The following is a 12,500-nucleotide window of genomic DNA, read 5'->3' as shown; positions in this document are numbered from 1 at the left end:
GTCAGCATTGGGAACGGTGTCCGGTCACCTGTAAAAAGGACAGGAGCCGACCGAACACTCCTCTGGCACGGTTTTTAAAGAGTGTGTTGTGCTAGAGTGGATCCTCTGGGGGAGGCTGACATAGAAACAGAATGGATAGAACGGCCGTCGACCATTCAAGTCAACGATATGGCACACATAATGTGTATGACTGGAGGCCATTGCGAGTTTCACCCGTGAGTTTACCAGTCAAATTGGCAGAGTTTAGAGGTTCCCGAAGCCCCTTCTATTCATTATGTGCCTGTGGCGTTTGCTCTGTGTCTGTGAGGTGTTTGTGGGGGACGGGGGAGAAAGGTGGGGGGGGACAAGGATGGTGAGGCTGGCCTTAGATGAGAGAATGTGTCTCCAGAGCACAGTCCTCCGGAAGATTAACGCATGCTAGCGTTTCCATAGTGATCGTGATATTTCATTTTTTTGAATTCCCGCCGAGGACCGTGAATTCAAAAAAATGGCAGGAGAAAGCACAATGATAATGAAACATTGTTGGAGTGGTATTGTGTTTCCTTGGTTACGATGCAAATCTAACATTTTCAGAACTGTAAATGAACTGTATAGTATGAAACAGCTCAAAACAAGGTTATTAATTCCAACAAAATAACAGCTGGAATGTTCTATATAACTTATATATTGAAGAGAATGTACACTACATGGCCATAAGTATGTGTACAGCTGCTCATCAAACATCTCATTCCATTGGAGTTGGTACCCCGTTGTGCTGCTACAACAGGCCTCCAGTCTTCTGGGAAGGCTTTCCACTAGATGTTGGAACATTGCTGCTATAACAGGCCTCCAGTCTTCTGGGAAGGCTTTCCACTAGATGTTGGAACATTGCTGCTATAACAGCCTCCACTCTTCTGGGAAGGCTTTCCACTATATGTTGGAACATTGCTGCTATAACAGCCTCCACTCTTCTGGGAAGGCTTTCCACTAGATGTTGGAACATTGCTGCTATAACAGGCCAGTCCACTCTTCTGTTGGAACATTGCTGCTTCCAGTCTTCTGGGAACTAGATGTTGGAACACACAGGCCTCCAGTCTTCTGCTAGATGTTAACAGCCTCCAGTCTTCTGGGAAGGCTTTCCACTATACGTTGGAACATTGCTGCTATAACAGGCCTCCACTCTTCTGGGAAGGCTTTCCACTAGATGTTGGAACATTGCTGCTATAACAGGCCTCCAGTTTTCTGGGAAGGCTTTCCACTAGATGTTGGAACATTGCTGTGGGGATGTCAGAGATGAGCATTACTGATGTCGGGGCACTGATGTTGGGCGATTAAGTGCCTGGCTCTCAGTCGGCGTTCCAATTCATCCCAATGGTGTTCGATGGGGTTGAGGTCAGGGCTCTGTGCAGACCAGTCAAGTTCTTCTACACTGATCTCGACAAACTATTTCTGTATGGATCTCACTTTGTGCACTGGGGCATTGTCATACTGAAATAGAAAAGGGCCTTCCACAAACTGTTGCCACAAAGTTGGAAACACAGAATTGTCAAGAATGTCACTGTACTCTGTAGTATTACGATTTCCCTTCACTGGAACTAAGGGGCCCGAACCATGAAAAACAGCCCCAGACCATTATTCCTCCTCCACCAAACTTTACAGTTGGCACTATGCATTGGGGCAGGTAGCGTTCTCCTGGCATCCAACAAACCCAGATTAGTCCGTCAGACTGCCAGATGGTGAAGCGTGATTCATGACTCCTGAGAACATGTTTTCACTGCTCCAGAGTCCAATAGCGGCGAGCTTTACACCACTCCAGCCGACGCTTGGCATTGCACATGTTGATCTGAGGCCTGTGTGCGGCTGCTCGGCCATGGAAACCCATTTCATGAAGCTCCCGACGAACAGTTATTGTGTTGACCTTGCTTGGAACTCGGACAGAGGACAGACGATTTTCAACGTGCTTCAGCACTCAGCGGTCCCAATCTGTGAGCTTGTGTGTTCTACCACTTTGCGGCTGAGCCGTTTTTGCTCCTAGACGTTTCCACTTCACAATAACAGCACTTACAGTTGACCGGGGCAGCTCTAGCAGGGCAGAAATTTGACAGACTAACTTGTTGCAAAGGTGTCATCCTATGACTCTGCCACATTGAAAGTCACTGAGCTCTTCAGTATGGCCATTCTACTGCCATTGTTTGTCTATGGAGATTGCATGGTGGTGTGCCCGATTTTATACACCCGTCAGTAACAACGGGTGTGGCTGAAATAGCCAAATCCACTAATTTGAAGGGGTGTCCATATACTTTTGGCCATTTAGTGTATATTGTCAAATCATAACCAATCATCAAACATAACATAGTATTCAGTTGTCTTGTGGGTTATCTCTGATTATAAACTGGGTGGTTCGAGCCCTGAATGCTGATTGGCTGGCATCCGTGGTATATCAGACCGTATACCACGGGTATGACCAAACATATATTTTTTACTGATCTAATTACACTGGTAACCAGTTTATAATAGTAATAAGGCACCTCAGGGGTTTGTGGTACATGGCCAATATACCACGTCTAAGGGCTGTGTCCAGGCACTCCGAGTTGGGTCGTGCCTAAGAACACCCCATAGCCGTAGTATATTGGCCATATACCACACCCCCTCGTGCATTATAGATGAAATATACTGAGTTCCAAATGCAAGCCTATTCCCTGTATACTACTTTGTGTTTGTGTGTTGGTCATAAGTAGTGCACTGTATAGGGAATAGGGTGCCATTGGAGACCCAGATAATGTCTATGGGTCCCTACGATGGGTAGAGTCTGGTAGGGTCCCTACGATGGGTAGAGTCTGGTAGGTTCTCTACGATGGGTAGAGTCTGGTAGGGTCCCTACGATGGGTAGAGTCTGGTAGGGTCCCTACGATGGCTAGAGTCTGGTAGGGTCCCTACGATGGGTAGAGTCTGGTAGGGTCCCTACGATGGGTAGCGTCTGGTAGGTTCCCTACGATGGGTAGAGTCTGGTAGGGTCCCTACGATGGGTAGAGTCTGGTAGGGTCCCTACGATGGGTAGAGTCTGGTAGGGTCCCTACGATGGGTAGAGTCTGGTAGGGTCCCTACGATGAGTAGAGTCTGGTAGGGTCCCTACGATGAGTAGAGTCTAGTAGGGTCGCTACGATGGGTAGAGTCTGGTAGGGTCCCTACGATGGCTAGAGTCTGGTAGGGTCCCTACGATGGCTAGAGTCTGGTAGGGTCCCTACGATGGCTAGAGTCTGGTAGGGTCCCTACGATGGCTAGAGTCTGGTAGGGTCCCTACGATGGCTAGAGTCTGGTAGGGTCCCTACGATGGGTAGAGTCTGGTAGGGTCCCTACGATGGGTAGAGTCTGGTAGGGTCCCTACGATGGCTAGAGTCTGGTAGGGTCCCTACGATGGCTAGAGTCTGGTTACATACCTGTCCTCCTGCATGGGCTTGACATGCCCAGCCGACAGGATGTTGAGTGACAGGATGTTGGGGTCTATGATGGCATCGTCCCCCTCGGGTGAGTTGCGGATACGACCTGGTGAGAGGAGGAGGAGGAGGAGGAGGAGACGTTAGAATGGTGCGCTTGATAGATATTGATGTTGTTCATAACACAGACACATGGTACACAAACAGTCTTGAACCGACTCACCCACAGACACATGGTACACAAACAGTCTTGAACCGACTCACCCACAGACACATGGTACACAAACAGTCTTGAACCGACTCACCCACAGACACATGGTACACAAACAGTCTTGAACCGACTCACCCACAGACACATGGTACACAAACAGTCTTGAACCGACTCACCCACAACCAGTTCCCGGACATCCTTCCACTTGATGTCTCCACCTGTCTCGTGAACGATGGTCACAGTGACGCGCCTCTGGATACCCTGAGAGGGGGAGTGAGCGAGAGAGGAAGCATCATGTTCAGAAACAGGAAGCATTATGTTCAGAAACAGGAAGCATTATGTTCAGAAACAGGAAGCATTATGTTCAGAAACAGGAAGCATTATGTTCAGAAACAGGAAGCATTATGTTCAGAAACAGGAAGCATTATGTTCAGAAACAGGAAGCATCATGTTCAGAAACAGGAAGCATTATGTTCAGAAACAGGAAGCATTATGTTCAGAAACATGAAGCATTATGTTCAGAAACAGGAAGCATTATGTTCAGAAACAGGAAGCATCATGTTCAGAAACAGGAAGCATTATGTTCAGAAACAGGAAGCATCATGTTCAGAAACAGGAAGCCTTATGTTCAGAATAAGGAAGCATTATGTTCAGAAACAGGAAGCATTATGTTCAGAAACAGGAAGCATTATGTTCAGAAACAGGAAGCATTATGTTCAGAAACAGGAAGGATTATGTTCAGAAACAGGAAGCATCATGTTCAGAAACAGGAAGCATCATGTTCAGAATAAGGAAGCATTATGTTCAGAAACAGGAAGCATTGTGTTCAGAAACAGGAAGCATTATGTTCAGAAACAGGAAGCATTGTGTTCAGAAACAGGAAGCATTATGTTCAGAAACAGGAAGCATTGTGTTCAGAAACAGGAAGCATTATGTTTAGAATGAGGAAGCATCATGTTCAGAAACAGGAAGCATTATGTTCAGAAACAGGAAGCATTATGTTCAGAAACAGGAAGCATTATGTTCAGAATGAGGAAGCATCATGTTCAGAAACAGGAAGCATTATGTTCAGAAACAGGAAGCATTGTGTTCAGAAACAGGAAGCATCATGTTCAGAAACAGGAAGCATTATGTTCAGAAACAGGAAGCATTATGTTCAGAAACAGGAAGCATTGTGTTCAGAAACAGGAAGCATCATGTTCAGAAACAGGAAGCATTATGTTCAGAAACAGGAAGCATTATGTTCAGAAACAGGAAGCATTGTGTTCATACAGAACACATCAGTTCTGTACTTCTCCAGTCCCTGAATGACCTACCTGGTGCAGCATGAATGTCCCATGGCAAGGCATGCCTCCTCTGTGGTCCACTCCTGCTGGGACGTAGCTGTAGGAAACAGAGACAACCATTGTTTATTTTCCTGCACAGTAACAAGACACTCGTCGATTTCACATTGGCCAATAAGTAGTTAATGCTGTTGCTGATATTGTTATTACTCTGGGTTCATACGTAAACGTTCCACGTTGGGTAATAGATTTCTAAATGTAAAATCGTCAGAGACTGCAGTCATCTTTAATTAATTTTAGTTAACTCTTTCTTGAACTGTACTGTTGGTTTAAGGGCTTGTAAGTAAAGCATTTCATGGTAAAGTCTACACTTGTTGTATTCGGCACATGTGACTAATAAAGTTGAATTTGATTTGATTATTTGATCATAAATAGAACATTATTAAGAGTATATATAATGTTATAATATTGATCATGGATTAGCTGCGTCTGTTGAGGTGAAACTGGGGCTTTGCCTCTGCGTCTACAGTACTGCGTCAATGTCCATACATCACTTATATTCCCAAACAATTGTTTCCCTCTAGGTAGTATGAGTATGAGGGGTAGTGTGCATATTGGAAGGTAGCCTATAGTAATCATTTGAGCATGGTGAGATGGAATACATCATGGAATTTAATATAGAGCACATATATAAGGTTTTATATACACTATAGAAATGTAGTATTAATATATTGTGTGTATATATTATCTCTGTGGGATACTCACTCTCCACTGGCCTCCAGTTCGCAGATCTCAAAGAACACCATGAGGTCATACTTGCAGTGGCAGGGCCCGGCTGTAGGGCGCATCAGGGTAGTCAGCTTGGTGGCAGGGACTAAAAGGAGGAGGTGAAGGGAGACAAGGTTATCACAAAAAGAGACTCAGTCTTCAGTAGCAGGGAGCAGGAAGAGCTCCGAAAGGAGGAACGGCGTAAAAAAGAGAGGGGGGGGGGTGAGAATAACGCAGGGAGAGATGGGAGAAACCACTCAGTACAGTCCTGCAGAAAGGCGTAAAAAAGAGAGGGGGGGTGAGAATAACGCAGGGAGAGATGGGAGAAACCACTCAGTACAGTCCTGCAGAAAGGCGTAAAAAGAGAGGGGGGGGGAGAATAACGCAGGGAGAGATGGGAGAAACCACTCAGTACAGTCCTGCAGAAAGGCGTAAAAAAGAGAGGGGGGGATGAGAATAACGCAGGGAGAGATGGGAGAAACCACTCAGTACAGTCCTGCAGAAAGGCGTAAAAAAGAGAGGGGGGGGTGAGAATAACGCAGGGAGAGATGGGAGAAACCACTCAGTACAGTCCTGCAGAAAGGCGTAAAAAAGAGAGGGGGGATGAGAATAAAGCAGGGAGAGATGGGAGAAACCACTCAGTACAGTCCTGCAGAAAGGCGTAAAAAAGAGAGGGGGATGAGAATAACGCAGGGAGAGATGGGAGAAACCACTCAGTACAGTCCTGCAGAAAGGCGTAAAAAGAGAGGGGGGTGAGAATAACGCAGGGAGAGATGGGAGAAACCACTCAGTACAGTCCTGCAGAAAGGCGTAAAAAAGAGAGGGGGGGGATGAGAATAATGCAGGGAGAGATGGGAGAAACCACTCAGTACAGTCCTGCAGAAAGGCGTAAAAAAGAGAGGGGGGGGATGAGAATAACGCAGGGAGAGATGGGAGAAACCACTCAGTACAGTCCTGCAGAAAGGCGTAAAAAAGAGAGGGGGGGGATGAGAATAACGCAGGGAGAGATGGGAGAAACCACTCAGTACAGTCCTGCAGAAAGGCGTAAAAAAGAGAGGGGGGGGATGAGAATAACGCAGGGAGAGATGGGAGAAACCACTCAGTACAGTCCTGCAGAAAGGCGTAAAAAAGAGAGGGGGGGGATGAGAATAATGCAGGGAGGGATGGGAGAAACCACTCAGTACAGTCCTGCAGAAAGGCGTAAAAAGAGAGGGGGTGAGAATAACGCAGGGAGAGATGGGAGAAACCACTCAGTACAGTCCTGCAGAAAGGCGTAAAAAGAGAGGGGGGGTGAGAATAACGCAGGGAGAGATGGGAGAAACCACTCAGTACAGTCCTGCAGAAAGGCGTAAAAAAGAGAGGGGGGGGTGAGAATAACGCAGGGAGAGATGGGAGAAACCACTCAGTACAGTCCTGCAGAAAGGCGTAAAAAAGAGAGGGGGGTGAGAATAACGCAGGGAGAGATGGGAGAAACCACTCAGTACAGTCCTGCAGAAAGGCGTAAAAAAAGAGAGGGGGGGATGAGAATAACGCAGGGAGAGATGGGAGAAACCACTCAGTACAGTCCTGCAGAAAGGCGTAAAAAAAGAGAGGGGGGGGTGAGAATAACGCAGGGAGAGATGGGAGAAACCACTCAGTACAGTCCTGCAGAAAGGCGTAAAAACGAGAGGGGGGGGGGTGAGAATAACGCAGGGAGAGATGGGAGAAACCACTCAGTACAGTCCTGCAGAAAGGCGTAAAAACGAGAGGGGGGTGAGAATAACGCAGGGAGAGATGGGAGAAACCACTCAGTACAGTCCTGCAGAAAGGCAGGGTAATCAATGCAGCAGTCACCCCTTAACAATACAAGGATGTGCCTGTGAAAAAATTACAATCTGCTAAAACTACCTGTAATTATTTGGGTATATTTACAATATTTCTCAAGGGAATAATGGAATAACGCTTCTGGATAAGCGTATTGTTACAAAGTAGCTCAGGTCCTACAGAAAGAGAGGTCAAGGTGTGATCGATCAAAAGCACGCTAACACAGATCTTTTAAAAAACAACAAGGAATAAATTATTGTTCATGGTAACTACAGAAGCTGAAATCCCATAGATCCGTTTGAGGAAGTGATCACAGGAGGAACTCTCAGGGAAAAGTCAACCAGACAGGATAACAGTAGACACACGACAAGGCACGAGAAGAGAGCCTGTGGAAAAATCCCTGAAACACAACCTCCTCTTTTGATATCAGTTGGTAAAACATCTATTTTTTTTATACTGAACTCAGCTGAACTCAGTTGAACTCAGTTGAACTCAGCTGAACTCAGTTGAACTCAGTTGAACTCAGTTGAACTCAGCTGAACTCAGCTGAACTCAGCTGAACTCAGCTGAACTCAGTTGAACTCAGTTGAACTCAGCTGAACTCAGTTGAACTCAGTTGAACTCAGTTGAACTCAGTTGAACTCAGTTGAACTCAGCTGAACTCAGTTGAACTCAGTTGAACTCAGCTGAACTCAGTTGAACTCAGCTGAACTCAGCTGAACTCAGTTGAACTCAGTTGAACTCAGTTGAACTCAGTTGAACTCAGTTGAACTCAGTTGAACTCAGTTGATAACAGAATGTAGGAGCGGCACATGCATGAATGTGTATGTCTATGACTACAATCTATTTGGTCATCTATAAGTGCTAATTTAAGATGTCTGTTTCTTTATCTGATTTACAATTTATCCTCTTGGCTGCATTTTCCACAGTTCAGCCCAATTATGATATTTTCCCCAATTATTGGCAAAAGATCTGATCTGATTGGTCAAAAGTGACATGAGATCAGATTTTGTCTGCCTGTGTAAATGCACATCGGAGTGATATAAACAGAGGTTCGTTTCAAGGGACTTTCATTGGCCCAGACACACAGACAGTAACCAACCCGGTTTCTGGGCTCTGATAACTGAACAGATAGAGAGGGGCGGGGCTGGAAGACTTGGTGGCCCCTCCCCCTCGAGGAGGAAAGAGGCGGCCAATCCGGCTGCGGACAGGGCGTGGCCTGACAGAGAGTCCACCAGCGCCCCATTGAACACCTCTGGGACCAAGTAGCGAATCAGCTCCAGCGTCTTCTCCCGGTCGGGCGGCGTCTCATCGTCTGCTACTTCACAGTCACATGTAGAGTAACACGTACCCAACAACATTGAACTGAGCTGACGTGACAATACACAACATAAGAGTACAGCCAATAGCATCAAGCGTGACATTACACAACATAAGAGTACAGCCAACAGCATCAAGGGTGACATTACATAGACTAACAGAACATGAGTACGGAGGCAATGCAACAGACATGCGCTGTAGGTAGCAACATAGAGTACTGTACACAGGCCATACAACAGAATGATACATACTGTATACTGTGTACTGTATACTGTGTACTGTGTACTGTGTACTGTGTACTGTGTGCTGTGTACTCTGTACTGTGTGCTGTGTACTGTGTACTGTGTGAACTGTGTACTGTGTGCTGTGTACTGTGTACCGTGTGCTGTGTACTGTGTACTGTGTGCTGTGTACTGTGTGCTGTGTACTGTGTGCTGTGTACTGTATACTGTGTACTGTGTACTGTGTACTGTGTGCTGTGTACTGTGTACTGTGTGCTGTGTACTCTGTACTGTGTGCTGTGTACTGTGTACTGTGTGAACTGTGTACTGTGTGCTGTGTACTGTGTACCGTGTACTGTGTACTGTGTACTATGTGCTGTGTGCTGTGTACTGTGTGCTGTGTACTGTGTACTGTGTGCTGTGTACTGTGTGCTGTGTACCGTGTGCTGTGTGCTGTGTACTGTGTACCGTGTACCGTGTACTGTGTACTGTGTGCTGTGTGCTGTGTACTGTGTGAACTGTGTACTGTGTACCGTGTACTGTGTACCGTGTGCTGTGTACCGTGTACTGTGTACTGTGTACCGTGTGCTGTGTACTGTGTACTGTGTACTGTGTGCTGTGTACTGTGTACCGTGTGCTGTGTACCGTGTACTGTGTACTGTGTACCGTGTACTGTGTACCGTGTGCTGTGTACCGTGTACTGTGTACTGTGTACCGTGTACTGTGTACTGTGTACCGTGTACTGTGTACCGTGTACTGTGTACTGTGTACCGTGTGCTGTGTACTGTGTACCGTGTACTGTGTACCGTGTACTATCTGCTGTGTACTGTGTGCTGTGTACCGTGTACTGTGTACCGTGTACTATCTGCTGTGTACTGTGTGCTGTGTACTATCTGCTGTGTACTATCTGCTGTGTACTGTGTACTGCTTCAAAATAAAAACAGACATCTTTTTATGTAGATCCATTTTTTGGGGGGTTGAAGTCTATTTGTTTACTAAGACTGTTCTGGTGCTTACCTGGTTTGGACAGGGGCATGACTTTGGGGAACTGCCTTCTGCAGGGACGCAGAGGGCTGCTGGGAGAGAGACAGGTACACTAAGTTATACAGTATGTTACCGTCACATCAAAAAGACAGACGATAAGTTTTCCCCCCAGAGACTTCGTAGCGTTAAGATTATCGTTAGAACCTTCTAGTAACTTCTAGTAACAGAGGTGTTTCCCAAAAACGTTGTTACTACATTGGCTCTTAAAGGACGACTGCACTTTCTGATTTGGCCTCAATTTAGATTTGGTTAATAAAGAAGTGGCCATGACTGATTTAAAACATGAGTTGGTTTCGTGATTGCACACCTATTAGTTTTCTCATAAAAATAATTTACAATATTTGTATATGAATTTCTACAATTTATAGATGGTTAAAGTTTTTTATTTTTTTAATCATTTATATTTTGTTTACTATTGGAATTTGAAAGTATTGTCCAATGTGCATTGTGTAATTTACAGATGGTCCCTAACGAGCCCCATAGGGATGTCCAAAGTCAACCCACATTTACCACGAAGGATTACGATTGGGCCACATGGGAGGTGCACTCCCAAATTTCTGACTTGTTGCCAGCTGTGGGCGGGATTGAAAAAAATGCAACCTTCATTTGCATTGTAATGCAATCAAAACTCGGTTTTGGATGAGCCTGACTTTATGACCGAAATTATCCTATTTTAAAAAACATTTTTTTTTACACTTTGTAGTAAATTTTGGTCAGTAGAATAAACTCATATTGACAGATGCTTTCTAAAGGACACGTTTTGCTTTTAAGGGGCAGTTGCACTTTAGAAACACGTTTGCAACGTCTATCAGTGATCCAGACGTCTATCAGTGATAAATTAAATTAAATTGTGCGTGAATGATGTGCCCAATCTGTGAATTAGTATTGGGTAAGCCTAATAAACTACCTCAATAGCCTATTTGCAACCATAGGTGGTTAATATATCTCCAGGAGATGATCCACACGAACGTTCTCTCTACGTGCTTGTTTTGGAGGAAACACACCTATCGAACGTTCTCTCTACGTGCTTGTTTTGGAGGAAACACACCTATCGATCCAACGTTCTCTCTCGTGCTTGTTTTGAAACACACCTATCAACGTTCTCTCACGTGCTTGTTTTGGGGGAAACACACCTTAAACGTTCTCTCTACGTGCTTGTGAATGATCGAACGTTCTCTCAATGCTTGTTTTGAAACACACCTATAGCGTTCTCTCTACGTGCTTGTTTTGGGGGAAACACACCTATAAACTACGTTCTCTATAGTTCTCTCTACGTGCTTTTTGAAACACACCATAGCGTTCTCTCTACGTGCTTGTTTTGGAGGAAACACACCTATCAAACGTTCTCTCACGTGCTTGGAAACACACCTAGATGCTTGGGGAAACACACCTATCGAACGTTCTCTCTACGTGCTTGTTTTGGAGGAAACACACCTATCTTATTTGGGGGAAACATAATCGGACGTTCTCTCTACGTGCTTGTTTTGTTTTGGAGGAAACACACCTATCGAACGTTCTCTCTACGTGCTTGTTTTGGAGGAAACACACGTTCTCTCGTGCTTGAAACACACCTTTTGGGGGAAACACACCTATCAAACGTTCTCTCTCTACGTGCTTGTTTTGGAGGAAACACACCTATCGAACGTTCTCTCTACGTGCTTGTTTTGGAGGAAACACACCTATCAAACGTTCTCTCTACGTGCTTGTTTTGGGGGGAAACACACCTATCAAACGTTCTCTCTACGTGCTTGTTTTGGGGGGAAAAACACCTATCGAACGTTCTCTCTACGTGCTTGTTTTGGAGGAAACACACCTATCGAACGTTCTCTCTACGTGCTTGTTTTGGGGGGAAACACACCTATCAAACGTTCTCTCTACGTGCTTGTTTTGGAGGAAACACACCTATCAAACGTTCTCTCTACGTGCTTGTTTTGGGGGAAAACACCTATCAAACGTTCTCTCTACGTGCTTGTTTTGGAGGAAACACACCTATCAAACGTTCTCTCTACGTGCTTGTTTTGGAGGAAACACACCTATCGAACGTTCTCTCTACGTGCTTGTTTTGGGGGGAAACACACCTATCAAACGTTCTCTCTACGTGCTTGTTTTGGGGGAAACACACCTATCGAACGTTCTCTCTACGTGCTTGTTTTGGAGGAAACACACCTATCGAACGTTCTCTCTACGTGCTTGTTTTGGAGGAAACACACCTATCAAACGTTCTCTCTACGTGCTTGTTTTGGGGGGAAACACACCTATCAAACGTTCTCTCTACGTGCTTGTTTTGCTTATTTGGGGAAACATACACACCTATCTTGTTTTGGAGAAACACACCTAACGTTCTCTTGTTTTACGTGCTTGTTTTGGGGGAAACACACCTATCAAACGTTCTCTCTACGTGCTTGTTTTGGGGGGAAACACACCTATCAAACGTTCT

At 45.4% G+C, this 12,500-nt stretch overlaps 1 protein-coding gene across 27 annotated transcripts in view; it reads right to left on the bottom strand.

Moving 5' to 3' along the window:
• Window positions 1-12,500, bottom strand: part of LOC118380532 (kinesin-like protein KIF1A) — a 201,121-nt gene that overhangs the window by 37,533 nt on the left and 151,088 nt on the right. For 14 of the 27 annotated variants that reach the window (XM_052475533.1, XM_052475537.1, XM_052475543.1 and 11 more), the window contains 5 exons: window positions 10,037-10,095; window positions 5,673-5,781; window positions 4,941-5,007; window positions 3,801-3,885; window positions 3,417-3,522 (listed from right to left, as the gene is read on the bottom strand). In XM_052475533.1, coding sequence (XP_052331493.1) covers window positions 3,417-3,522; window positions 3,801-3,885; window positions 4,941-5,007; window positions 5,673-5,781; window positions 10,037-10,095 — 426 coding nt within the window. The remainder of the gene's footprint in view (window positions 1-3,416; window positions 3,523-3,800; window positions 3,886-4,940; window positions 5,008-5,672; window positions 5,782-10,036; window positions 10,096-12,500) is intronic. The other 13 variants (XM_052475536.1, XM_052475542.1, XM_052475546.1 and 10 more) reach the window with 1 other exon arrangement.

Source organism: Oncorhynchus keta, chromosome 22 (genome assembly GCF_023373465.1).
Source record: "Oncorhynchus keta strain PuntledgeMale-10-30-2019 chromosome 22, Oket_V2, whole genome shotgun sequence".
In the NCBI taxonomy this organism is placed as follows: Eukaryota; Metazoa; Chordata; class Actinopteri; order Salmoniformes; family Salmonidae; genus Oncorhynchus; species Oncorhynchus keta.
Note: the sequence above shows the minus strand (reverse complement) of the source record. Positions and strands in the feature narration are given on the sequence as shown.